General features: G+C 38.9%; 1 protein-coding gene across 2 annotated transcripts in view; it reads right to left on the bottom strand.

Moving 5' to 3' along the window:
• Suz12 (SUZ12 polycomb repressive complex 2 subunit) overlaps positions 1-25,837 on the bottom strand; it is a 42,888-nt gene extending 17,051 nt beyond the window's left edge. Inside the window, exons 1-8 of one of the 2 annotated variants that reach the window (XM_057775927.1) lie at positions 25,342-25,837; positions 23,334-23,380; positions 23,188-23,252; positions 17,649-17,717; positions 9,580-9,629; positions 6,493-6,578; positions 3,064-3,295; positions 1,063-1,156 (exon numbers count right to left, since the gene is read on the bottom strand). In XM_057775927.1, the coding sequence (XP_057631910.1) occupies positions 1,063-1,156; positions 3,064-3,295; positions 6,493-6,578; positions 9,580-9,629; positions 17,649-17,717; positions 23,188-23,252; positions 23,334-23,380; positions 25,342-25,615 (917 nt within the window). In that variant the 5' untranslated portion in view covers positions 25,616-25,837. The remainder of the gene's footprint in view (positions 1-1,062; positions 1,157-3,063; positions 3,296-6,492; positions 6,579-9,579; positions 9,630-17,648; positions 17,718-23,187; positions 23,253-23,333; positions 23,381-25,341) is intronic. The other variant, XM_057775928.1, reaches the window with a different exon arrangement.
• Positions 25,838-26,373: the final 536 nt, after the last annotated feature.

Here is a 26,373-nt window from a genome sequence, read left to right as displayed (position 1 = left end):
GGAATCAAACCTCAGGTCACGTGCATGTGAAGTTAGCACATGCTATAGCTGAGCTACAGCCAGTCCTCTAGTTGTTTACAACTGGAAACTTTGATATACTATCTTGAGTTTTATTGCTAAGCACCAGCAATCAGCCTAGTACAAAAAATCATGATATCTCAGGCACCATTCTCCAACTTTATGTAAAAAAAAAATGCTGTATTTATTTCTTACATCTTCTTTTACTTGTGCAAAGATGTTTCACCCAATACCCTGCACCAGACGTACATATATAGTCAGTCACACAGGATTATATATAACTTAGACTTTCTTAGCTTTAGTTGCTATCTTTTTTTTTTTTTTTTGGTTTTTCGAGACAGGGTTTCTCTGTGGTTTTGGAGCCTCTCCTGGAACTAGCTCTTGTAGACCAGGCTGGTTTCGAACTCACAGAGATCCGTCTGCTTTAGTTGCTATCTTGAGATTTATCTAGAACCCATTTCATTAGACCTCTTTTTCAAATATTACTTCTAAAAATAATCACATATCTGCTAATAGTTCTTCACAGAACTTACTGATAATTTTGTGGAGTTATCTACAGTCTACATTAGATGTTAAGCTACAAAAAGACAGGGATTTTGTGCCTCCTCACCAGTTAGAAGTGTTTGTCAAAAAGCAGACACTCAAGCCAGGTGATGGTGACACACACCTTGAATCTCAGCACTCAGGAGGCAGAGGCAGGTGGATCTCTGTGAGTTAGAGGCCAGCCTGATCTACAGAGCTAGTTCCAGGACAGACACCACAGCTACAGAGAAACCCTGTCTCGGAAAACAACAAAAAAATAAAACAAAACAAAAAAGAGCAGGCACTCAGAAAACACTTGTTGAATCAACAATTTGAACTGAGTCACTCATAGTTCCTTAGCTCTGCTTACTGCTCTCTATATGATAGAGAAAAACTCAGTATTTGCAAATTTGCTTTTCCATTTATTAGACAAACATAAGCAATACCACAATTATTCTCCTTCAAAATAAAAACATTTGCAGAATACGGAAGCAATATTAATAATAATACCATCAATATTACCTGTTTTTGTCAAACACTGTCATTTGTGCAACAAATGTCTTTTCCCCATCGTCACGATTTCGTTTTCTTCTGGCTGGAACTTCTTCACTGACATCTGAATTAAATAAAAAATTTTTTTTTGTAAAACAATTACTTAAAAATAAAGTGTGCCATCTGCAATATATGGTCCCTTTTAATGATGCAAGGTAAAATGTGCTACTTTATCCAAATGAGATACAAATTACAATGTTTCAATATTCACATTCATTTGTTTTAACTTTGGATTTTTAACAAGTATTATGTCCATCTTTATTTTTCTACAACATGAGCTTATAATATAGCACAGGCTGGTTTGGAAATGGCTATGCATTGGCTGGCTTTCAACTCAATTGGTCTTCTGGGTGCTGGGACAATAGGTCTGTACAACTTAGCTGGGTCTGCCCTTATTTCCTGACAACACTGACCATCAAAATTCATCCTTGCAAATGCTAACTTGTTTGGAATGACTCATGCTAGGTAAGCTCCTCATTACATTACGCAGAGTTCCACTATAAGAATCCAAAAAGAGCCGGGCGGTGGTGGCGCACGCCTTTATTCCCAGCACTCGGGAGGCAGAGGCAGGCGGATCTCTGTGAGTTCGAGACCAGCCTGGTCTACAAGAGCTAGTTCCAGGACAGGCTCCAAAACCACAGAGAAACCCTGTCTCGAAAAAAAAAAAAAAACAAAAAAAGAATCCAAAAAGAGATTTTTTTTATTTTATGAGTGGTTTTGCTTCATTTGTTTGTGTTCCATTTGCACATAGTGCCCATGAAGGCCAGAACAAAGTGTCAGATCCTTTAGATCTGGAGTTATAGACAGCAGTTAACTGCCACGTGGGTGATGAGAACCAAATGTGGATCCTCTGAAGAGCAGCAAGCCTCTTAAGAGTGTTTAAAGGGAGCTCTCCACCTCCTCATAATAACTTTTAAACAGCACTTCACATATACCCGTTATACCACTGTTCATTTCAATGCAATTATTTATTTCATATCTCTCTCCCTAAACTGGGTTGTAAGGCTTCTGAGAATGTTTATCTTTGTATTGATTGTAGGCAGCTATACAACAACTGTATGATTATCTCAGAGATAAATTCAGATCTGCTGGAAGAAAGGAATGGGTACAGGATCAATGCAATATATATTATATTGCTCATGTTCAAGATAGTACAATGGCATGCACCTATAGTCCCAGCACTCTGAAAGCTAAGCTAGAAGGATGGGTCGAGTCTTAAGACTAGTTGAGGCAATGGTGAGACCATGTATCAATAGAGAATGGAAAAAAGCAAGAAAGTAAGAAGAGAGAAAAGGATAAGGAGAGGGAAAGAGGGAGGGAAGAAAGGAAAAGTAGCAGGGAAGGAAAGAAGGAAGGGAAGGGAAAAATGCTGGTAAATTCACAGACAGGAAGACAAAAATGGAAAACTCAGGTTTAACCTAAGTAATGAGCAGACAAACACCCAGCATAAGGAAGGCCCTAGGTCAATTTCCAGCATAGCAAAATAGAACAATAGTCTCTCCAACTCTGGAAAGAAACAGGGTTTTATGGTTTGTTTTTGAGATATGGTCTCGCTACACTGCAGCCCAGGCAAGTCTCAAACCCATGTTGTAGTGACTCAGCCCTCTGAGCACTGGATTACAGGCACAACTACCACACCTAGCAGAAAGTGAAGGTTATTTCAAGAAAAAAAAAAAAAAAAAAAAAAAAACCAACACTTTATACACAATTCTAAATATTATGAATACTAGTGCAAATATTTTCTTTCTTTTTTTTTTTTTGGCTTTTCGAAACAGGGTTTCTCTACAGAGCCTATGCTGGAACTAGCTCTTGTAGACCAGGCTGGCCTCGAACTCACAGAGATCCGCCTGCCTCTGCCTCCCAAGTGCTGGGATTAAAGGCGTGCGCCACCACCACCCAGCTAGTGCAAATATTTTCACTTGACTACTTTGATATCCAATAAAATCTAGTGAAATTCAGAAATAAAATTACCAATATTTTCATTGGTTTCTCCATTAATCATTCCATTAAATTCTCTTCTTCCTGGACGCGTTACTCTAAATAGTAGTGAGTAAGACTTCACCATATGGCTGTTACTAGGTTCAAATTCATTACTGGAAACTGCCAGTGATGGGAAATTTCCTGGTTTCATTTGGTTGAGGTCAGGATTCAAAGGCACCTGCTTTTTACCGGTAGGAATTTGCCTTATTGGACAACTTACATCCTGCAAAGTAGAGATGCATAATTACATTCATACATAAGCAATGATAAATTACAGTAAAACTTCTCATCACATGGAAACATGATATAAGTCATGATTTACCAAAAGTTAAGTTAAATAATCATACTGCTGAAAACTGTGAAACAAAAACAAAAATGGAACAATTAGATTCCCAATAGTAAAGCAATTGAAGATGACTACAATATAGTGAAGAGAGAGAAAAAAGCATATCTAGTATCTAGCTTCCTTTGTATGCACAAAGCCACGAGTGTGCACTCTATGAACAGGCATGGTGGTACAAGGGAGCATCACACAAAGCCATGAGTTCGCGCTCTAAGAACAGGCATAGTGAGTGGTACAGAGCAGGATCCTGACAAGGTCAAGCTCTACTTTAAAGCTTCCTCAAAATAAATACCTAAAATATGAACAAACTATCTGGAAATATAAGGAGAAAAAAAAAAAAAAAAACAGAATTAACCGGGCGGTGGTGGCACACGTCTTTAATCCCAGCACTCAGGAGGCAGAGGCAGGCGGATCTCTATGAGTTCAAGACCAGCCTGGTCTACAAGAGCTAGTTCCAGGACAGGCTCCAAAAACCACAGAGAAACCCTGTCTCGAAAAAACAAACAAACAAACAAAAAACAACAACAAAAAAGCAGAATTAAAGGGCTTGTGATAAAGTCAGTAGTAAAGCACGCATGAGTGAGTCCCTGGTAGACAGAGACAGATAGAACTCTTAGTTCAAGGCCAGCCTGGTCTACAAAACTGAATTCCACAGCCAGGGCTATGAAATCCTTTGACTTAAAAAAATAAAATGAAAACAAAAAGCCCAAAATAAACAAAAAGGCTGGGTGGTGCACACCTTTGATCCCAGCACTCTGGAATTGGAGGGCAGCCTGGTCTACAAACTAGAGTTCTAGGACAGCCAAGGTTACACAGAGAAACAGTCTCAAAGAAAAAATGGGGGATGGGGGGTGGCGCGAGGAGGCATCAGCAGGGGAAGATACCTATAAACCCCATTGTTACCAAACACTAAACCCATATCTGTTTCATATATATTTTAATAGAAGGAACAGCAATTATCTGAGAAATACTCACTCCATAACTAATTATACTGAGAGCACAGTAGAAAAAAACACTGCATTTCATGTGGCAACTACAGAGCAGGACAACCCAGGAGTTGGCCTCAAAGCTATGATGCTCTTGACTTAATCTCCACCACCAACTCAGTAACTTCTTTAAAAGAAATAAAACGGGCTGGAGATGGCTCAGCAGAAAAGAACATTGGCAGCTCTTCCAGAAGACCCAAGTCTGATTCCCAGCACCTATACGGCAGCTCACAAGTTCTAGGGACACCTCTTTAGGCATCAGGCATCCACATGGTGGGTACATAGATAATGCACTCAGGCAAAATAACCATAAATAATAATCATAATAAATCTGTACTTGCCAGGCGATGGTGGCGCACACCTTTAATCCCAGCACTCGGGAGGCAGAGGCAGGCGGATCTCTGTGAGTTCGAGGCCAGCCTGGTCTACAGAGTAGTTACAGGACAGGCTCCAAAGCCACAGAGAAACCCCGTCTCGAAAAATAAAAAACAAAACAACAACAACAACAAAAAAAAAACACACACAAAAAAAACTGTACTTACAGACTAAAAGAAAATCCTATTCTACGTGAGAAATCTAAGCCTCATTCATACCCTAAGCCTCCCATTTCACAAACGACTAAAATAAACAGTTTGGTATGTTTGTCCCTTGAAGATGTTTACAATTACTAATTTTTCTGAAACAAAACAAGACACACTGTCATAACTACCATTTTACCTCATAAATAACGTATTTTAAAACTTTACTTACCATAAATTTTATGGGAGTATGAGTAACTAGTAGTATATTCTAACTTTACATATACTTTTTAATGCTACATAAGTGTCTCTTATCATCCAGTTATGACTGGCATATTCCTATTATGACTCTGGCAGTTTTTAAGTCCCTCATCACTTTAAAACCATATGGAAAAATATCACCCAGCAGGAGCTCTATATAGTTCAATTCCTGTTTAAGATGTTATGATACATAGGTTACACTCTAACTAAAAAACATTAACAAAAAATTTCTTTTTTGAGCCGGGCGTTAGTGGCGCACGCCTTTAATCCCAGCACTCGGGAGGCAGAGGCAGGCAGATCTCTGTGAGTTCGAGACCAGCCTGGTCTACAAGAGCTAGTTCCAGGACAGGAACCAAAACCACAGAGAAACCCTGTATCGAAAAACCAAAAAAAAAAAAAAAAAAAAAAAAAAATTTTTTTTGTGCTTGCTGGACATAACTACATCCTCTTTGGAAAGAAATACCTATTTCTACTCTGTAGTCATTAGTAATTTTGTTGCCTTTAATACAAGACAGACTTAGGACTTAAGTCTACAAGAAGTACATACTGTTGGTTTTGGTGGGTTGCTCAGGAAATGTATGTTGCCATTATGACAGCTATTTCTATGATAAAATGATTTAATCTTCTAAATACAAACTGAAGGAATGTATTAAGTTAATGGCTGGTAATGCTGACAGTAAATTTTTTTCCCCATCATTGTGCTATAAAAGAAAAAAATCTTTTAGGGCTGGAGAAATTGCTCAGACATTAAGGCTACGATTACAACCAAAAATATAAGAAATATCTTTTTTTTTTTTTAGTTTGGGATATGACCTTTATTAAGAAATATCTTTTGGGGAAAAAAACTCTTATTTAAAACTGTAAGGACTACATCCGTATTAATGTACTAGTAGCTAAAGAACAACCTCTGAGATTAGTAAAAGCAGCTGAATCTGCCCTAAGATACCACAACTTCTTCCTGTGATTCCTACTGGACAATGTTTTGTACAGATGCTCAGATCAGGGGAAAAATTAGGAAGGGTGGCAATAGGTTATAGTAACAGTAAGAGTAAGTCAGCTACCAATGTAGATGACTCCCTGTCCCCCTCTGAGACACCATCTCACTATGTAGCTATGGTAGGCCTGGAACTCACTATGCAAACCTGGCTTGTCCCTGCCTCCCAATTGCTAGGAGTAAAGGTGTGTGTTACCATGCCAGCCTCACATAGTCCTCATTTCTGAGGTTTTAAAACTGGCTCACAATTATAGTAGCTATGCAGAAACATGTTCAATAAGATTATTCTATTTCATCTACTAGCATTGTATACATTACCTTTCTTTTTTTGTGGCAAACTTTCACAAGCAGGACTTCCAGGGTAACAGAATTTTGTTCATTTTCTGAGTTTTGTGATGGCTTATCTAAATAGAAAAACCAATGTCTTAAAAATCTTTTTAATGTAAAAAAGAATAAAAAATATTTTCCTAAGGAATCTCAAAAGACTTCCTATAATGAAAACATATCACAAGCTCTATTTTTCTTTTTCTTTCCCAGTTTAGTTCCAGACTTGCAGCACGCTTTTTAAAAATAAACCTTTCATAAGACACATATATGTTATCTATCTGCCTACAGAGTAAGATTTTTCTCCCAATTTGAGTAAGATGACTCAGTTGTTTTAATTCACACTTAATCTATTTACTTCTCATTGGAAATTTAACATGTATAATGCAGAAAGTGTTCTTCAAAAGTGACAAAAGCAGGCAAAGCTTCTTGCCAAGAAGCTTAGTAAAACAGTTCTAGAGGATTACACACAAAAAAGTTCAATGTTCCTTCTTCTCCCAAAATTATTACTAGAAAATTTATTTAGTGGACATGGTGGTACACAACTTTATTCCCAACACCTGGGAGACAGAGGCAGGTGGATCTCTGTAAGTCTGAGGCCATCGTGGTATGCATAAGACGACCTTGTCTCAGAGAGAGACAAGAGAGCGAGAGCAAGCAAGCAAAGGTCTAGGTCTAAGTGGCAATAGCAAAACTAGCTGTTCATTCCATCTTGGGGATGCTTTGGCTTACAAAACTTAAAAAATTGTTGCTTTAAGTAACAGGTCTATACTTTCTGATTAAATAACAAAAACGTTGGCAAGCCAAGGCTCCAAAGGAACTGTCTTACTTACTAATATTTTAAATTATGAAGTTATTAATAGTTCAAACCTAAATATTTAAATACTAAACTTCAATAATATACAGAACTATTACTAGATCACTAATATATATACACACACATTATACATACACACACACACACACACAAATACTGAAAACAATTTTTCCCCTCCTTAGATTTTTAGGTAACTTTCTTTCCTACATAAAATCAATCTTCTTCGACTATGGGCACTGCTCAGGGGTAGACTGCTTCCCTAGCATGCTAAAGGCTATAGGTTTCATATCTTGCACCCAAACCAAAATAAAAGCAGTAAGAAAAAGCACTAAAATGTAACAAATTCACTTCAATCTTTATATGCAGTATACAGAGAGAAGATAGCTGAATCAGACCCTCTGAAAATTATAATCACAATAAAAATATTTTAAGATGGCAAAAATAACCCAGTGTCTAAAACAGAAAGATTGTCAAAACAATGCTTACCATGAGAATGGAGTCCTAACAATCAATTAATTTCTGCTATTTTAGCCATTTTGTCTGTCTGAAAAAGGCCAGTTGACCTGGATCTTGCAGAACTACCAATCCTTTGGTCTAGGCCTCCCAGAGGCTGGAGTATCCAGCAGTATTAGGAACTTCGAAGCTGGTTCTTTATTCTGGTTTAAGTATCTTTTTCAAAAAAAAAAAAAAAATTCTTTTTTTTTAAAAATATTTATTTATTTATTTATTATGTATACAATATTCTATCTGTGTGTATGTCTGCAGGCCAGAAGAGGGCACCAGACCTCATTACAGATGGTTGTGAGCCACCATGTGGTTGCAGGGAATTGAACTCAGGACCTTTGGAAGAGCAACCAGTGCTCTTAACCTCTGAGCCATCTCTCCAGCCCTTTTTTTTTTTTGAGACAGGGTTTCTCTGTGGTTTTGGAGCCTGTCCTGGAACTAGCTCTTGTAGACCAGGCTGGTCTCGAACTCACAGAGATCCGCCTGTCTCTGCCTCCCAGTGTATTTTGAGACAGAGTCCCATGTAGCTCCAGCTGGTCTGGAACTCTTAGAGATGCACCTGCCTCTGTCCCTGCCTCCTGAGTGCAGCAATCAAAAGTTGTATGCCACTAACTTGACAAGGAAAAATATTTTAACCAGCTGGTGGCCAAAAAAATATCATTTTAGTATTAATATATGTATGTCTTAAATAAGTTCCTGCAAACTGGAAATGAATCCATAAAAGTTAAATTATGGAGTTCTAAATATGAGTTCTTCTAAAATATGAGTACTACAGAAAACAAATTTACGTGATTAAAAACAGGAATTGTAGATTATAAATTATTTAAGAGAAATAATAGGCAATCACAACACCACTCTACTCCTCAGTCCCTTAAACTTTGTTCCTTAACTAAACTATTCCAAAGAAAAACCTAGCCTTTTTTATCTGGTAAAAATTGTATTACACTGATTAAGATGATATATTAAGATGAACAAGCTGACAGGAAGTATCTATTCTTTTCACAATCATGACTTATTTGGAATGTGTGTGTTTGTGTATAAGCAGATGTGAATACAGAGGTAGAGGACAACTTATGGGAGTCTGTTCTCTCTACCATGTGAGTTCTGGAGATCAATCTCAGGTCATTGGGCTTGGTCACATGTTTATCTGCTAAGCCATCTCAATGATTCCATATTCATTTTTTTAGTTACTGACTGTAGTCCTGGCAGGCCTGAAACTATGCAGATAAGACAGGTTGGCTTTGAACTCACAGAGATCTGTCTCTGCCTCCTACATGCATGAACCACCATGCCTGGCCTTTACCACTCTTGAACCTTATCTTGTTTTAAAACAAGTTTTGCAACATGCTTTTAGTGTTCACTGAAACAATCATAAAATAACATATTTTCTTGGCAGTGACTGACACTCTGATAATGTCTCATTAGTAGTAGTGGTTATTTCAGTTGCTTATTGTTCTACTTGACAACATCAACACAAAACATCTATGTAACTGGCTCATACCAAGATCCTTGGCTTCTTACTTCTGGGATAACCATTTAAAAATTTTTTATCATTATATTTTAAACTTAAAATTAAAAAGCATCATCAGAAGGCCATGGGTACAGCTCAGTGGTAACACAGTGCTTTGTTTGAGAAGGACATTGGGTGTAATACCCAGCACATAGAAAAAATAAAAGAAATTCAAACAAATGAAATTACCAAAACAAATGCATGAACACAAGGAATTCAGAATGAACAACTTATCTACTACAATACTTACCATTTTTGTAGAAGAAACCGGTAAATGTAAGTTGCAAATGGGCAGACAAGCTGAATAAAACAAAATATTATCACTTTAATAATCTGTAATAAACGTCGTACAGACCTTAAAATACTCTGAGAGCAAAGACAGTTTATGAATGTTTGATTTTCTCACCCTTAACCACTGAGGCTCAGAACTCAATGTGCTTCTCCTAACTGTAACAAAACAATGCCTACTTCCATTACAACACACACAGAGACATACAGCGGTAAGCACAGTCTCTGTAATCTGTGCTCAGCAGAAAAAGATATTAGCTATCCAGATCATGGACAACCTAAACGACATAGTGAGACCCTATCCCAAAACAAAATCAAAACCACAATCAACTCCCCTCACATACAACTGACAAAAGTATAAGTAAAAACACAAAACAAGTAAGGCCAAAAATGAGCAGACTACCAATGGTGTCCCATTACCACAGTGTTTTATTGTCTTTGTTATAAAGGGGAAGGTTTCCTATCATTCAATGTTAAAAGGAAAAATCTGAAAATGGAATCTAAATGAATATAGAAGTATTTAATACTTTCCCCTTGGTGCTAGCTAGGACTTCCCTTGTGAGGTAAGTGTGCTACCTCTGAGTGACCTCCTCAACCTTCAAACACATTACTTTATTCTACAATTAAGAGTAAAAGACACAATCACAAAGTTACTATAAATGTATATTTACTTTTATTTTTTTAAAAAATAATTTAACTTTTATATGCATTGGTATGAAGGTGTCAAATTCCCTGGAACTGGAGTTACAGACAGTTGTGAGCTTCCAAATGGGTGCTAGGACCTGAATCAGGGCCCTCTGGAACAGCAGCCACTGCTCTTAACCACTGAGCCATCTTTCCAGCCCCACATAACTTACTTTTTTAATATGACATTTTCATGTAAGAATTAGAAGCTCCATATAAGAAAAGGAAGCAAGCCAGGAGGTGGTGGCACACACCTTTAATCCCAGCACTCAGGAGGCAGAGAATGATGAATCTCTGAGTTCGAGGCCAGTCTAGTCTTAAGAGTGAATTTCAGGACAGCCAAGGCTACACACACACACAAAAAAAAAACCTATCTCGGGGAAAAACAAAAATAAAAACCAAACAAACAAGTATAAAAAAATAGCTAATAGAAAAATTATTACTAGAAACACCAACAGGCTTCTGTAATATATTTAAACAGGAAAACAGAACAAACACATGTTGCAGCTTCTGAGGTAACACAGAACCAGGACTACAGAGGACTAAAGAGAAAAGATGGAGCACAAGAACAAGGTAGAAGAGCTAAAGTTAAACAGAGCAACAAAGCTCGGCTAGGAGTCCTGAGATTAGGAAAACATACTCTGAAAGGTGACTAGGATGACATTTCCAGAACAGCTAATGAAGTCTAGAACCTAATGAACAAACATAATGAAGACATTATTGAGACATGTTGAAAAATAGGACGCAGGGCCTGCTTGTATAGGTCCTCACCTATACGTTGTTCCTAAAACCATGAGACAGCCGGGCGGTGGTGGCGCACGCCTTTAATCCCAGCACTTGGGAGGCAGAGGTAGGCGGATCTCTGTGAGTTCGAGACCAGCCTGGTCTACAAGAGCTAGTTCCAGGACAGGCTCCAAAGCCACAGAGAAACCCTGTCTCGAAAAACCAAAAAAAAAAAAAAAAAACCATGAGACAAAATAAACATCTCCTTATCTCATGTATTTGGTCAGCTATGCAGAAGCTATATAATCCAGTACATGTGTAGTTTCTTAAAATGGTGGCGACACTCTGGGTATGTGTATAGAAATGGGAGTTACAAAGAGAGTGAGGCAGGCCGCAAAGCATTACATGAAGTAATGACTAGAAATGAAAACAAGCAAAGAGACTGTCTGACCCGGAAAGTCTTCCTAAAACAGAGGCAAGTAAGATTTTTGCTTTTCTTTTTTCGGTTTTTGAGACAAGGTTTCTCTAACAGCCCTATCTGTTCTGGAACAGCTCTGTAGACTGAGTGCGGGACCAAAGGCATGCGCAAATTCTTAAGGGACTAACATTCTGAAACAGAATTCACATAGGAACCTCAAATCTGAATACTGGATTCCACAAAGGAAACCAAGGTCGATTTCTGTCGTTTTTCAAGACAGGTTTTCTCTGTGTAATAGCCGTGGCTGTCGTGGAACTCGTTTTATAGACCCAGCTGGTTTCAAACTCACAGAGATTCACCTGCCTCTGCCTCCCCAGTGCTGGGACTAAAGGCATCAGCCACTACACCGGGCTGGAAAGCAAGTTATGATGCTAAAAAGACTGTGATCACTACTTTAAATTTGTATGTATCGCTGACAACATATGTATAAAGTCTTATAATTGTATTATTTCAAAATAGGAAAAGTTAGACAGTGGTGGCACACACCTTTAATCCTACTCAGGAGGCAGAGGCAGGTGGATCACAGTACAGTTCAAGGTTAGCCTGGTTTACAGAGTTCCAGGACAGTTACACAGAGAAACAAAACAAAACAAAAAACAAAATAATAGGTACATATGCTAGCATCTACACTGTGCAAGGGAAGCTACTTCTCTCTTATACATTTCATTTACTTATTCTGTTTGTGCAGGTACACACATGATTGATATGTCAAGGTCAGAGGACAATTTTTGGGAATCAGTTCTTTCAAACATGCTGGTTCTGGAGAACAAATTCAGGTTATTAGGCTTTGAAGTAAGTGCCTTTAGCAACTAAGTCATCTCACTGGCTTAATTTTCCTTATCATTTTATCATATCAAGCTAAAAATCTGTCGATTACACACTATTGAATCCATTATTCTAGACCCAAGGTCTCAAAATAAAGTATTTGAGACATACAGATGGGAAGACTTTGAATGGGAGATGGTACATGTGTCTACTACACAGAAACAAATCTTTCAAAACTGTAGAGTACTTAAGAGGGGCTTGGTACCATACATCTATAATCCCCGTACTCAGGAAAGAAAGCAAGAGGATCATCTTAAACGTCAACCTCTGCTACATTGAGAGTTCAAAGCCAGCCAGGACCACAAGAAATCTTATCTCAAAGAACACAAGACAGACTCAAACAGCTTAAAAAGGAAAGACATTAGAGAAAAATATACACTAAACCAAAGAAGCCTAAACATTATCTACAAAATAGGAGGGCAGAGAAAAGCTATTAATGTAATAGTACTGTTTAAAAAAGTACAAGGTCCTAGGCTCCATCTCCAGAACTACAAAGATACATATGTACAAAGAGTAACTTAATAGCATTCCTAGAATTAACACCACAACTTTATTGGGTTTTCAACTTGTTTTTTCCAGACAGTATCTGGAGGGAGGGAGGGAGTTAAATCCATGACATGACTCATGATCTTTTTTCTTCCATAATTTCTTCTAACAAGTTTCTATAATTAATATGTAAGACAACTGTAGAGCTAAAGTATAAAAAAAATCATGGAATAACAACTTGTTTTACAGATATGAAAGTTAATATTTTGGTTCTGTTTTTACTTGCTATAAGTCTTAAAACTAAAATGGGTGGTGGTGACACACTCCTTTAATACCAGCACTCGGGAGGCAGAGGCAGGCAGATCTCTGTGAGTTCGAGGACAGCCTGATCTTCAAAGTTCCAAGACAGCCAGTGCGGTTATACAAAGAAACTCTGTCTCAAAAACAAACTAACAAAATATCAAAACTAATTTAGGCATTTATACTAGATTTTATATTGCAGTACTCTTGATATTCTTGTGAATCTAGAATTAATTCCCTTTAGTTCTGGGAAATGAAATACACAAGGCATGAAAATGGTCTAGTCTAATCCTGGGAAGTGTGTGATGAAAGAACATGAGTTCCTGCAGAAGACACTTAGACTACTAGTGTTGAAGAGACATAGTTGTGATCAAACTGAATGAGGTTCTCATGTCTCTGATAAAGCACAGAAGATAAATAGAAGAGAGATGCTCTTGTATATGACTTAAGATTTTAACTTTAATTAATACCAAGGAACAACAAAGGCTTACATTATTCTAAGAATGAACTTGACAACAGATTATATAGTTTCATAGCACCTGCATTACATACTGGTTTCTAAGATATTTTCTATAACCCCGTGTAATAAATTGACACTACAATAAGACTACAGTTAATCTGAGAAAGAAAACACACTGAAATAACACTACTGTGGAGTTTGAGGAGAAACTTGAAAAACTTTCTCAAATTATCTTAGTACCTTAGGGAACAACACTGAGACAATATTATACAAACCTGGGAGGTTGAAATGACAAATTTGCTGTACCCAACTAGATTTTTTTTTAAGATTTATTTATTTATTAAGTATACAACATTCTGCCTCCATGTATGCCCACACACCAGAAGAGGGCACCAGATCTCATAACAGATGGTTGTGAGCCACCATGTGGTTGCTGGGAATTGAACTCTGAACCTCTGGAAGAGCAGCCAGTGCTCTTAACCACTGAGCAATCTCTCCTCCCCACCCAACTAGATCTTAAAGATATAAAATTTGTCTTTCAAATTTATGGGCAAGAGGCTGGGGAGATGGCTTGACAAACATGCAGGCATGAGGACCTGGGTCCAGATCTGTAGCACCCTCATACAAAGTCAGGCATACACTTTAATTTTAGCATTGGGGTTCAGAGTAATGTTTTGAAGCTCACTAGCCAGCTAGGGTTCATAATTTTGAGTGTACATGATTTAAGTGTGTATAGATGTATGTATGACCTGATCTAAGGACTTCCAAAACTTTATATAGCCAGGCAGCATGGTGGCATATGCCTTTAATCCAAGCTCACAGGAAGCAGAGGCAAGTGAACCACTATGAGTTAAAAAACAGCCTGATCTACATGGTGTATTCTAGGTCACTCAGGGTTACATAGTAAGACCACCTCAAAACACAAAACAAGATTCATACAGCTATAGTAGTTTAAACCACTGAAGAATTGATCTCAAAGGGAAAAGAGAGAATAAAAAGATAAAAATATTAAAAAAAATTTATATAATCTGCTGATGTTTCTATGAATTCCAGTTCAAACCACTGGTAAAAGGAAGAAAATTATTAGAGGGCAGCTGATCAGAAAGAATTAACCACCAGTTCATGTACCTTCCTTACAATACATATTCTTAGAGAAATGCTGTGATACTTATTAAAGTCACTGTCACAGTAAGGAAGTAGCAGGGTTTATTAGTGATGAAACTAAATTCTGCTAAGGAAGATAAAGGGATCAAATTTTCTTTCTTTTTTTTCTCTTCCTTTTCAAGATAGGTTTTCTCTGTGTAACCCTGGATGTCCTGGAACTCACTCTGTAGACCAAGCTGGCCTTGAACTCAGAAATCTGACCACCTCTTACTGGGATTAAAGACATGTGCTACCATTGCCCAGTGGGATGAAATTTTTTTATTGGCCCAAGGTTATGACTAGAGGGCAAATTATGAAGGGAATCAGAAGAAAAAAGTCAGGTCAGCAGATCAGGTTCTAACTAGACTATGAGGCACTACCACAAGCAGGAGATGTAGGCATGTGGTTAGCACTACCACCACATAGTACTACTAAAAATCCCTCAGGGACCCCAAAGTTCTCTCAAGGGTCAGATAAGCATCTGAAATAAAAATCTAAGAAAAAACTAAAACGTACAGGCACACTGAGAAAACTCTCAGTTCTATCTTGTTCTAGAACTTATAGATTTATTTTTTTTTAAGATTTATTTATTTATTATGTACAACAGCCTTCCTTCCATGTATCCCTGCAAACAGAAGAGGGCACCAGATCTCCTTACAGATGGTTGTGAGCCACCATGTGGTTGCTGAGAATTGAACTCAGGACCTCTGGAAGAGCAGCCAGTGCTCTTAACCTCTGAGTCATCTCTCCAGCCCCCTAGAACTTATAAATTTAAACTGGCCTAGACATAAATGGAAATACAAACTACACTTCAATCACACAAGATTACCGGATATAAAGATGAAGTTTCATAATTCAAGTAACAAATCCCAATGAACACAAGCAACTACAAAAAAAGGGTGGGGGGAGAATTAAGACCTTTATTTAAAAATCACTAAATGAAAGATGAAAACTAAGTATGAGTATTTGCTAGTTGTATGTCAACTGGACATAGCCAGTCATCTTAGAAGAGGGAAACCCTCTAGGTGTGGTGACACACACCATTAGTCCCATCAATCAGAATTCTGGAGATAGAGGCAGAAGGGTCTCTGAGTTCAAGACCAGCCTGGTCTACAGAATGAATTCCAAGACAGCCAGGGCTACACAGAGAAACCCTGTCTTGAAAAACCAAATAAGTAAGTAAATGAAGGGAGGGAGGGAGGGGAGGGAGGAAGTGTGGGCCTAAATCTATAAATGTCCCCACCAGATTTACCTATAGGGCATTTTCTTAATTGATGTGGGAGGGCCTAGCTCATGGTACCATCCCTGGGCTATTGGTCCCGAGTGAAAGCAGGCTGAGCAAGCCTTGAGGAGAAAACCAGTAAACAGCACTCCTCCACAGCTTCTGCTTCATTTCCTGCTTTCAGATTCCTTCCCTTCTTGATTTCCTACTCTGATTTTCTTCAATGAAGGACTATAATGTGGAACAAAGCTAAAATGAACCCTTTCCTTCTCAAGATACTTTGGGTCATGGTGTTTTATCGCAACACTGGAAATCCTAACTAAGACAATATCCTATCTTGATTGGAAAAGATATTAAATGGCACATGCCTGTCTAAGGCTAAGACAGGAGGGTCGTGAGTTTGGGGCCAGACTGAATTTATAAAGCAAGATCCTTTCTCCACAACAAAAACTTTGAGAAAAATACACTGCCACAGTTTTTCTCTATCAAGTTTTTTTTTTTTTTTTTTTTTTTTTTTTTTAAGGAACAGAACGTACAGCTAACAAGACCACTTGCCTAATGTTCACAAAAACCTGAATTCAACTCCAACACAGCTGAGGGTCTGGTGGATGGAGAGTTATCTACAATTTCCAGTTTCTACATTCTCTCAAAAAGTAGTTTAAACTAGTCAATAAATAAGCAACACCTTAATTCCTGGAATATGCAAAAGGAACAATGAGCTTTTTTCTTCCTTCCTTCTTTGTTTTTTTTTTGTTTTTGTTTTTGTTTTTTTGTTTTTCGAGACAGGGTTTCTGTTTGTAACAGCCCTGACTATTCTGGACCTCATTTAGTAGACCAGGCTGTGTTGGAGCTCGTAGAGATCTGCCTGCCTGTTTCTCCTGACTTGTGGATTAAAGGCATTATGAATATTTTGTACTAAGCTAAGTAAGAATGAAAAAAGGGGACCCTCTCTCATATTTAAGGGTAATTACTTAGAGCAGCAGTTCTCAACCTGTGGGTTTTGACCCTTTCACAGGGGTCACCTAAGACCATTGGAAAACACAGATATTTACATTAAGATTCATAGCTGGGTCAGACAGACAGTGGTAGTGCACACCTTTGATTCCAGCACTGGGAAACAGAGACAGGCAGATCTCTTCAGTTTGATGCCAGCCTAGTCTATAGAGTGAGTTCCAGGACAGCCAGGACTACAAAGAGAAACCCTGCTCTCCCAAAAATAAAAAATCTTAGTAGTAGCAAAATCGCAAATAATTTTATGGATGAGGGTCACCACAGCCTGAGGAACTGCATTTAAAAGTTCCCAAAGCATTAGAAAGGTTGAGAAGCACTGACCTAGAGGCAATACAGTACTGTGAAGTAAAAGTACCTATACCATAAATTCTAGTTGCCACTTCTCCTCAGGTCAGGTAGTAGGATTAAGACCAAGTGCCTAAACTAAAGAATTTTATTTAAAAACATCAGGAAATGTTAAGAGATATATGATGACTTATGTGCTAAAAAACAGTTTCCAACACTAGAGATGGTTTGGAGAAGTCTCTGCCAGAAATGAAACATAAATTAATTCCTGACTCATACAGGTACCTGAGACAACTGATTCTCAGGTTTTGCTTTTTTTTTTAACAATCTTGTGGTTATCACTAGGGAGAGTCACTATAACTATCCCTCTTTCCTCAAGTATATCATTTAATGTAAACTGACAAATTATCTTACCTATGAGATTCTTGCTCTCCTTTCATTTTCTCTACTTTTGATAACATATCATCAACTTTAAAAGTTTTCCTGGAAGAAACAGATAAACATAATAATCACTTCGCAACTGGGGAAAATACAAAATAATACTATAATAAGCAAAGTAGAATTCAATTTTGATTATTTCAAAATAAACTATAAGGCTAGTTCATAAGAATGCACACACTCTTGGACAATTTCTTATAATACAGTAGACACCTATTCAAGTTCAATTATAACTGTTATTTTTCATGAAACCTCCTGTAATTATCTCTAAGTCATGAGTAATTCTTACCCATGGCATCACAGTTTTGGAACATCCATTCTCATCCTCTCTCTCTCTCTTTTGCTTTTAAAGGCAGGACTTCTCTCTGCCCAAGCTATCCTGGAACTCAAGAATTTGTAGACCAGGTTAGCCTTAAACTCAAGAGATCTGTCTGTCTCTGCCTTCTAGTGCTAGGACTAAAGGTGTGTGCCACCACAGCCTGCTGGAACACCCATTATCTATTAAACAACCCAACAAATATATACCAGCACCATGGTTATTCTTTGTATATCTTTTTTTGAAGTAGTGTCTCATTCTGTAGCCCAAACTAGACTGGAACTCAGGACAACCCTCCTACCTCAGCTGCTCAAATTATGGAATTACAGTAAGAGCCATTATACCAGACTATTAACTGTAACTGACAGCCATAAACATCCTCAAAGGTTACAGGCAAATTTTCAGCTAAATGATATGCCACAAAAAGGTTAAACAGCAACAACAAAAACCAGTAACAATAAAGTTAGGGTACATACCATTCAATCATAAAATTATGTATTCCCCTTTGACACTTTTGATTCTTTTTTTTTTTAAAAATATTTATCTATTTACTTATTTATTATGTATACAGCTATCCAGAAGAGGGCACCAGATCTCATTACAGATGGTTGTGAGCCACCATGTGGTTGCTGGGAATTAAACTCAGGACCTTTGGAAGAGCAGGCAATGCTCTTAACCACTGAGCCATCTCTCCAGCCCCACTTTTGATTCTTGATAGAGGGTCTTTGTTATACAGCTTTAGCTGGCCTAGCACTCATTATGCAAGCTCAAGCTGGCCTCAAACACAAGCCTCAGTGTCTTGAGGGTTACAGACATACCCACTACATCTGGCTTAACCTGCTTTAAGAGAAAACAAATTCCCTGCCACACATAGAAAATAAAAACTTAAACAAAATCTTCCAACGCAATGAAAAGTTGAATGGATTAAAAAATATGCTTCATTTTAGTTCTCAATGTGAGCTATGTCCTAGAGACAGAAGGGTGAAAATGTAGTTTCATGCAATTTGCTAATCAGAAAACAAATGTTTCTCTTTTAATAAAGAGAGGTATTTTCAAAATTAGGACATGAAAAACTTAATGGAGCTGGGCGACGGTGGTGCGTGCCTTTAATCCCAGCAGTGGGGAGGCAGAAGCAGGAGGACTTCTTTGAGTTCAAGGTCAGACTGGTATTCATAGCAAGTCCCAGTACCGCAAGGGTTGTTTAACAAAGAAACCCTTTCTTGAAAAACCAAAAGAAATTTATGTATTTGAGAGCTCTATTTGCATGTATGCCTGCATGACAAAGGATAAGACAGCAGAGGCCATTAGATCCCATTATAAATGGTTAAAAAGCTATTATGTGATTTGGGGAACTGAACTCAGGTCTGGAAGAGCTATCAGTAGTCCTAACCACTGAGCCACTTGTCCAGCCCCTCAGTAACAGTTTAATACCTGTGTGCAAATAATAGAAACTATATATGTATGAAGGCTTAGTCTTTAAAAACAGCTCCCCCCCTTCAAACAGGCTAAAACTTGAGATCCTCCCTTCTTTGCCCTTCAATACCTGGTATTACAAACAAGTGCCACTGTGTTGGTTCAAATACTCAACTGTAAGAAAGTGCTAATAAGAAAACATTACAGTAAAATATTGACAGAACGGTATTGTCTATATTTTAAGCGAACAAAATCATTCTCCATTAATAAAAATTTTTATTTTTTTATTTTTTTTTTTTTTTGCTTTTTCGAGACAGGGTTTCTCTGTGGTTTTGGAGCCTGTCCTGGAACTAGCTCTTGTAGACCAGGCTGGTCTCGAACTCACAGAGATCCGCCTGCCTCTGCCTCCCAAGTGCTGGGATTAAAGGCGTGCGCCACCACCGCCCGGCTAATAAAAATTTTTAAAAAAAAATCTCTATCTTTAGAATACCAAAAAAAAATCAATTTTAAAGTTTTATCATAGAGCCTAGTAGTAATTTAGAAAAAAAAAGTATTTTCAATCTACAAATAAAGGAGGAAAACTGAAGGATTCTTTTAGGCTAATTACAAAGAAGTTCAGTAGAAATATTAAAGAAGGGTTTTTAATTACTGGAAATATTTAAGAATATTAATTTTTTGGGACAGAAAAAAATTTAAATTTTGTCTAAAGAAAGAAAGGTAAGACTTAAAACCCAAGCATTTCTTCCAATACTGAGTTTCACACAGGAGAAACCAAGAGAACTGAACAGTAGCAACAGTTTGAAATAAGTAAGGTCATAAGGATGATCCAGCCTTCTGTAGGGAAAAAGGAAGACACCACAGAAAAACAGCATCTCTCCTACCACAAGCACTTCTTTAGAAAAGTAACACCATACCACACCTGAGATTAACAAATGAAATAGTACTGTGAGGTCACCAATAAACAGAATGATTAAAATTACATGAACTTGGGGGGGGGGGGCTCACAACACACGGGTAGGGTTCAAAAAACCTTAAAAGATATATAATAAAATAGACTAAATAAAAAGACCTTTCTTGTGTAAGGTATATGGTTGCATGCCTGTAATCATAGTACCTTGGAATCTGAGCCAGAAGGACTACAACTTCCAGCCCAGCTTGGGATACACTATGAAATCATTTCCCTAAATAAATGAATAAATAAATAAGCAAACCTCATCTTTAATCCTACTTTGTCACAGTAGGGTAAGCCTATAGTATTTGCACAAAAATTTAAATAAAATCTTCTATGAAGTAAGACTGAAGTCTAACAAATACACCAGAATTAATATTACAACTGATGGTGTGACTTCGAAGAGAAATATGAGGGCTAAGGATATAGCTAAGTGGTAAAAGCATTTGTTCAGCAAGCCTAAAATCCTGGATTCAATTCCCAATAGTACCCTTCCCCCCAAAATAATGTTATACTAATAATACCTATCATACATAAGTGCAAATACAGGTATTTACTGTGTAACATAAACCTTCAAAGTCACTGGTGGCCAAGAATTAAGCAATCCCTATGTATTTTGTGAGGACATAGTCTAAATGAAACTTAAACGCTTCTAGGCTAGTAAATATGCTTTAAAATCCCCCGAAGACCATTCTAAAAATCAAAGTCATTAACCAGAAAAACCAAAATTTTGCTTAGTTTTTGAGACAGAGTGTCGTTATGTAGTTCAGGCTGTCCTAGAACTTGCTAAGTAGATCAGGCTTGCCTTGAACTCAGAGACCTACTTGCCTCTGCCATTCCAATGTTTGGATTAAAGGCATATGCCACCATGCCATGCCCACTTTTTATACTATATCTACTAGCATATATCTCAAGAGACAGGCTAATAAGCAAGTTATGAAAATGATGTATATTCAATCTACTTATAAATTAATCCAAATTTAGCTTTTAAAAACTATCACTTTTGGGCAGGAGAGATTGCTCAGTGGTTAAGAGCATTAACTGCTCTTCCAGAGTTCCTGAGTTCAATTCCCAGCAACCACATGGTGGCTCATAGCCATTTATAACGAGATCTGGTGCTTTCTTCTGGTGTGCGGGCATACATGGAAGGAATGCTATCTACATAATAAATAAATCTAAACTATCTTTTAAAATCAAAATCAGGTCATATCCTGGAATAACTAACTATATTAAAAAGCTTTAACTAAAAAAAGTTAAATCCACAAAGTTCTACAGAATGAATCAAAAGTAACTGAACTACAGACCACAAGCCAAATCTGGCTTACTGTTTTTATATAAGCCCACAAGCCAAGAATGGTCTTTGAAGATAAAGATGAATAGCTGATCTGATGATAGAAACAGACTGCGAATCCTTATCATTAAGGAAATTATTCTTTCTTCTCCAAAAAAGATTCTACGTTTCTTTCTTTCTTTTCTTATTTTTTTTTTTTTTGGTTTTTTGAGACAGGGTTTCCCTGTAGCTTTGGAGCCTGTCCTGAACTAGCTCTTATAGACCAGGCTGGTCTCGAACTCAAAGATCCGCCTGCCTCTGCCTTCTGAGCGCTGGGATTGAAGGCATGTGCCACCACCACCCAGCTGATTTTATGTTTCTAATAGGCTTGTACTACAAAACAGTGTACATTGTGTCCTTATATATACAATTTCATTCATAAAACATTTACTATTCCTTTAACAGAAAAAGTTTGGTGACTCTTGGCACAGATCAAATAATGCAGGGACAATCTAATTCTGTTGCCTAATTTATTCTTGTCTTCCTAGTTATTTGAGTGCTTAGCAGCTTTTACTTTTACCTATTAAATGCAGTTAATTTCTTTCTCCCAGCTCCCTCAATTGTTAGAAGATAGTCTCTTACATTTCAATTCTTCATAGTAAACTATAATGCATTTATAAAACTGTACCTTGCTCTGGAAATGTGATGTCTTCATAGTAACCAAGATTCATGCAACCAAGCAGTTTAGTTTCTTTCTTTCTTTCTTTCTCTTTCTTTCTTTCTTTCTTGAAACCAGCTTAGTTTCTAACATATTGAAGTAGCTTAATTGTGTTATAAGTCAGGACTATAAAAATAGATAGGCATAGTGGCTCACATCTATAATGCTAGTACTGGGACAGAGGCTGAGACAGAACAGTCACAAGTTTGGGGCCAGTCTAACTTATGTAGTAAGTTTTCAGGCCTGTCATTTGTACCTAGCGAGACCTTGACTCAACAGACAGACAGTAAGACTATATTGTTGATACCAAAAGTTTAATGGAAGGTCTTTCTTTTCAACTGAAAGTTGTAAGTTTTGATATGCTCAATAAGTAAATCTTGAACTTAAATCATGGAACTTGACTTCCATCATTACCTTTGATTAACTACTAAATCACACAGGGATAGTTCATACAATAAAAATAAGTCCTGTACAACACATCCAGACTCTGCTCTAAGAGCAGAGGATCAAAACATCTTTTTAGAGACTCTTCTAGTAACTTCAAAACTGATATCAAAAATAGGTAAGTTACCCCAGCCCTTTAGAAATCATTAAGTCCTAGCAACCAAACTCAAAAAGAACAGCAAAGAGTAAAACTGAGTCAGTAAAATCACTTCACTAGATAATTTCTATTGAAGAGAAAAAAAACTAGAGATAAACTAGAATTACAAGAATGATACTTTAATAAATATGTAACTAGAACTTTTAAGACAAAACTTTGAAGAACTCTCTCCTGAGACTCTCTCATCCACTCTAAGACAAAGCACCCTAGTGGTTTGACCGGCTTGAGAGAAGATTCATAAAATGTACCTTTTGATGCTTGTTCTGGAGTTCCGATGAGACATGTAAGTAAGAGTTCTGTGCAAAAATATTGGCTATAAAAAATTAAAAATATTAAAATTACAGATGAAGTTATAAGAATCAAATAATATTGGTAAATTTAGTTGACTACTTACTGCTATAAGATTGCGTGTTCGAAGAAATCTATAGATCTGTGTTGGTTCTGGGAAACAGGAAACAAAATTCAAACATAATCTTTTTTAATGAACCATCACCTCAGCCCATGCAACCCACACTCTAACAAGCACAAAACAATTCTCCTTTGTAAAAATGGTGTACTATGTGTTTACATCCAGAAAATTAGTAAACACCAAAGGTTATTCAGTCTATGGCAGGCATATATTCACAAAATCCTCTTCCCTCCCCCTGCCAGCTCTCTCCTTAGATACAAGCAACAATTTCAAGCTAACCAATCCCAAGGTAGTGTCATTACTGTGCTTCTGCAAAAAGCAGTAAATTCATTTGATGACTTACTACCCCCTTCCCTCCCAAAAGTACCTAGAGATAACTACTCTATTCCACAAAAACTTACTAAAGCCAATTAACTGGCTATTACAAAAACCTGTAGTAACTAGCCAAAATTAAACTCTTCCCAAACATTCTAATACAGATATGCTCAAAGTCATTATAAAATTCACTACACTGTAAACTCATAATTAATAGGTTCCCAGAACAATCTTCTTAATGCTTAACATTTCATTTTTATAAAAGACTTTGGTTAAAGTTGAAAATATATCTTCATGCCCCCATTCCAGTGTTATTAGTAAGCTACCAGAATCACATTTCTTTGAGTATTAATCTAATTATGAATACCTAAATAATTATATTAAGAACTTAAACATCCAAAACTGAAATCAACATTAGAAGGGGAAAAAAAAAGCTCTAACCCTTAATGACAATTTCTCACAGGTGGGCTCATCTGCAAACAAGTAGTTAAAGCCTTCCTAGAGGATTTATCTTCTCATAACATTTAGAAAGTTTTAAATTTCCACTTAATCTCCAGTTTAGCTTTAGTTTCAAATTAAACGGAGATGGGATATTTTAGAAGAGGTAGAAACGAACGTGTTTATTTTTATGACTGTCCTTCAGTTCCATTTTCACGTAAAAGCTTCTCAGATTCTTATAAATGCATATTAAGCAAAAGAATAATGATCTCTAAAGCTGGTTCAATATTTGTCAATAAAAATCAAAATTATTTTTATTAAATTCCAATTAGAATTTCGTGAAGCGCTCATGAGAATGAATAAGAGTATTAAACAATGTAAAACGTCTTTTTCAAGCACAGCTGATACCATTCCCACAGCATATGCCACGGTAATATTGTAAATAAAGACATTCGACGGTAAAGCTGAGTTTATTCAAGTTGCCGTAAAATACTTAGCTAGAAGACTGCCCAAATTACAGCATCTACACAAAAGCGAAGCAAAACAATCAGGATAAGATATCTATTAAGTAACAATTTTATTCGTAGTCATAATGTTGTTTATAAATTCTATTGTTTGTTCCCAGACACTGTGTTCCCTTTCCCAAGTAAGTCATAGTTTCGTCCTCCACGCATCTTTTGTAACAAAACATTGAGATAAGAAAAACGTTCTGGAATTAAGATACAGTTCCGAGGTCGTTCCCGGAGAAGACGCCTGCCCATTCTGTCTCAGTCTACGTATCCATAAAATGGGCGGATAGGTCAGAGAGGCTAAGTCTTCAAATGGTGCCGTGTTAACACGCAGCCCAAGTGAGTGCGAAGGCATTTCAGCCTACTGACAATTTCCTCGGCTTCCCTGCACTCCCGCCCGCACATCTTTGCCCCCCGAAACCTACAGCTGGAGCCCCGGTGCTTGTAAAGTAGGGAAGGGGAAGGCATAAAAGAAAACACGAACTCGTCTCGGGATCCGGCCGCGTTCAGTTCAACCGTCAGGTCCTCACCTACGACCTGCTCGGGACGTGGGGGCCCCGGGGCGAACCTTCCGGGACTCACGGACCTGGCCCGGACCCCGGGAGCCGGGACGTCCCCCGATTCCTCCCTCCACTCCCAAACCAAGTGCACTCCGCGAAAGCCCGGCGGAGCGCCCCGTGCCCCGAGCGCGGAGCAGCGGCATTCGCCCTCCCGGAGCCTCTCACACTCACTCTCAAAGGCCTGGAGGAAAAGCTCGTGGTCAGCCTGGACGTGCTCCATCTTCGGCTTCTTCACCGGTAACACCGCGGTCCCCGCCGCCGCGGCCGCCGAGGAGGAGGAGGCCGAGTAACCGCCGCCGCCTCCACAGCCCCCGCCGCCGGATTTGCCGCCCGAAGCCGTCGCCGCCGCCACCGCCGTCGCCGAACCCCCGAAGCCGCCTCCCCCGGACCCCGCGCTGGGCCCCGAGCCGCCCCCTCCCCCACCGCCGTGCTTCTGAGGCGCCATCGCGGTTCCTGCCTCCTCCCCCCGCCAGCTACCCGCCGGGCGGCCCCGGAGAGTGAGCGCCTGCTACACCAACTGCTCGCCCCAGCAGGCTACGGCGGACCGAGGGGGGAAGGAGGAGAGAGGGGAGGAGAGGGGAAGGGAAGGGAGGAGGAGAGGAGGGAAGGAGGGAGGAAAAAAAAAGTGTCTCCTGCGAGCCCCGCTCCGCTTCGGAGGCCGCTCACCCTACCCTGGCCCCGCTCCGCCCACTTCCCCGCCCGGCGCTCTGATTGGCCGACGGGAGCGCGCGCCGCCCGGCCGCCCAGCCCGTTGGTCCGCAGATCGCCCCGTCAGTCACGCGGAGGCGCTTCTCGCGGAGGCGCGGCTTGGTTGGCCCGTGCGCGCTGCCGACCGCGGGCCCGGCCGCCTCTTTGAACTGAATTCGCGGGAAAATTAGGGGTCGGAGCGGCCTTCCTGCTGGTCCCGGTGCATTGTGGGCAGAGGGGGACCAGAGAGCGGATTAGAGAGCCGTTTCTCGCCTCGGGGGCGTCGTCCGTCGCCGCCCCCAGGGGGTGGAGGACCCCTGAAGAGAGGCGGGTGTCGGAGAAACGGAGGGCGAGGGGGCCTTTGAGAGGAGCGGGGGTTCCTCCGCGGATCCCGAGGCTGTGTGGTCTTAGGAAGTGGCCTGCCCCGGGGTGGAGGTGTGCTCACAGTCTCTTCTCCGCGGAGGCGGGAGGAGGGAACCGGGTCCCCTGTCCCCACGCCGCCACGTGCCCCGAACC

The sequence above is a fragment of the Chionomys nivalis genome, chromosome 7, assembly GCF_950005125.1.
Source record: "Chionomys nivalis chromosome 7, mChiNiv1.1, whole genome shotgun sequence".
Classification (NCBI taxonomy): Eukaryota; Metazoa; Chordata; class Mammalia; order Rodentia; family Cricetidae; genus Chionomys; species Chionomys nivalis.
Note: the sequence above shows the minus strand (reverse complement) of the source record. Positions and strands in the feature narration are given on the sequence as shown.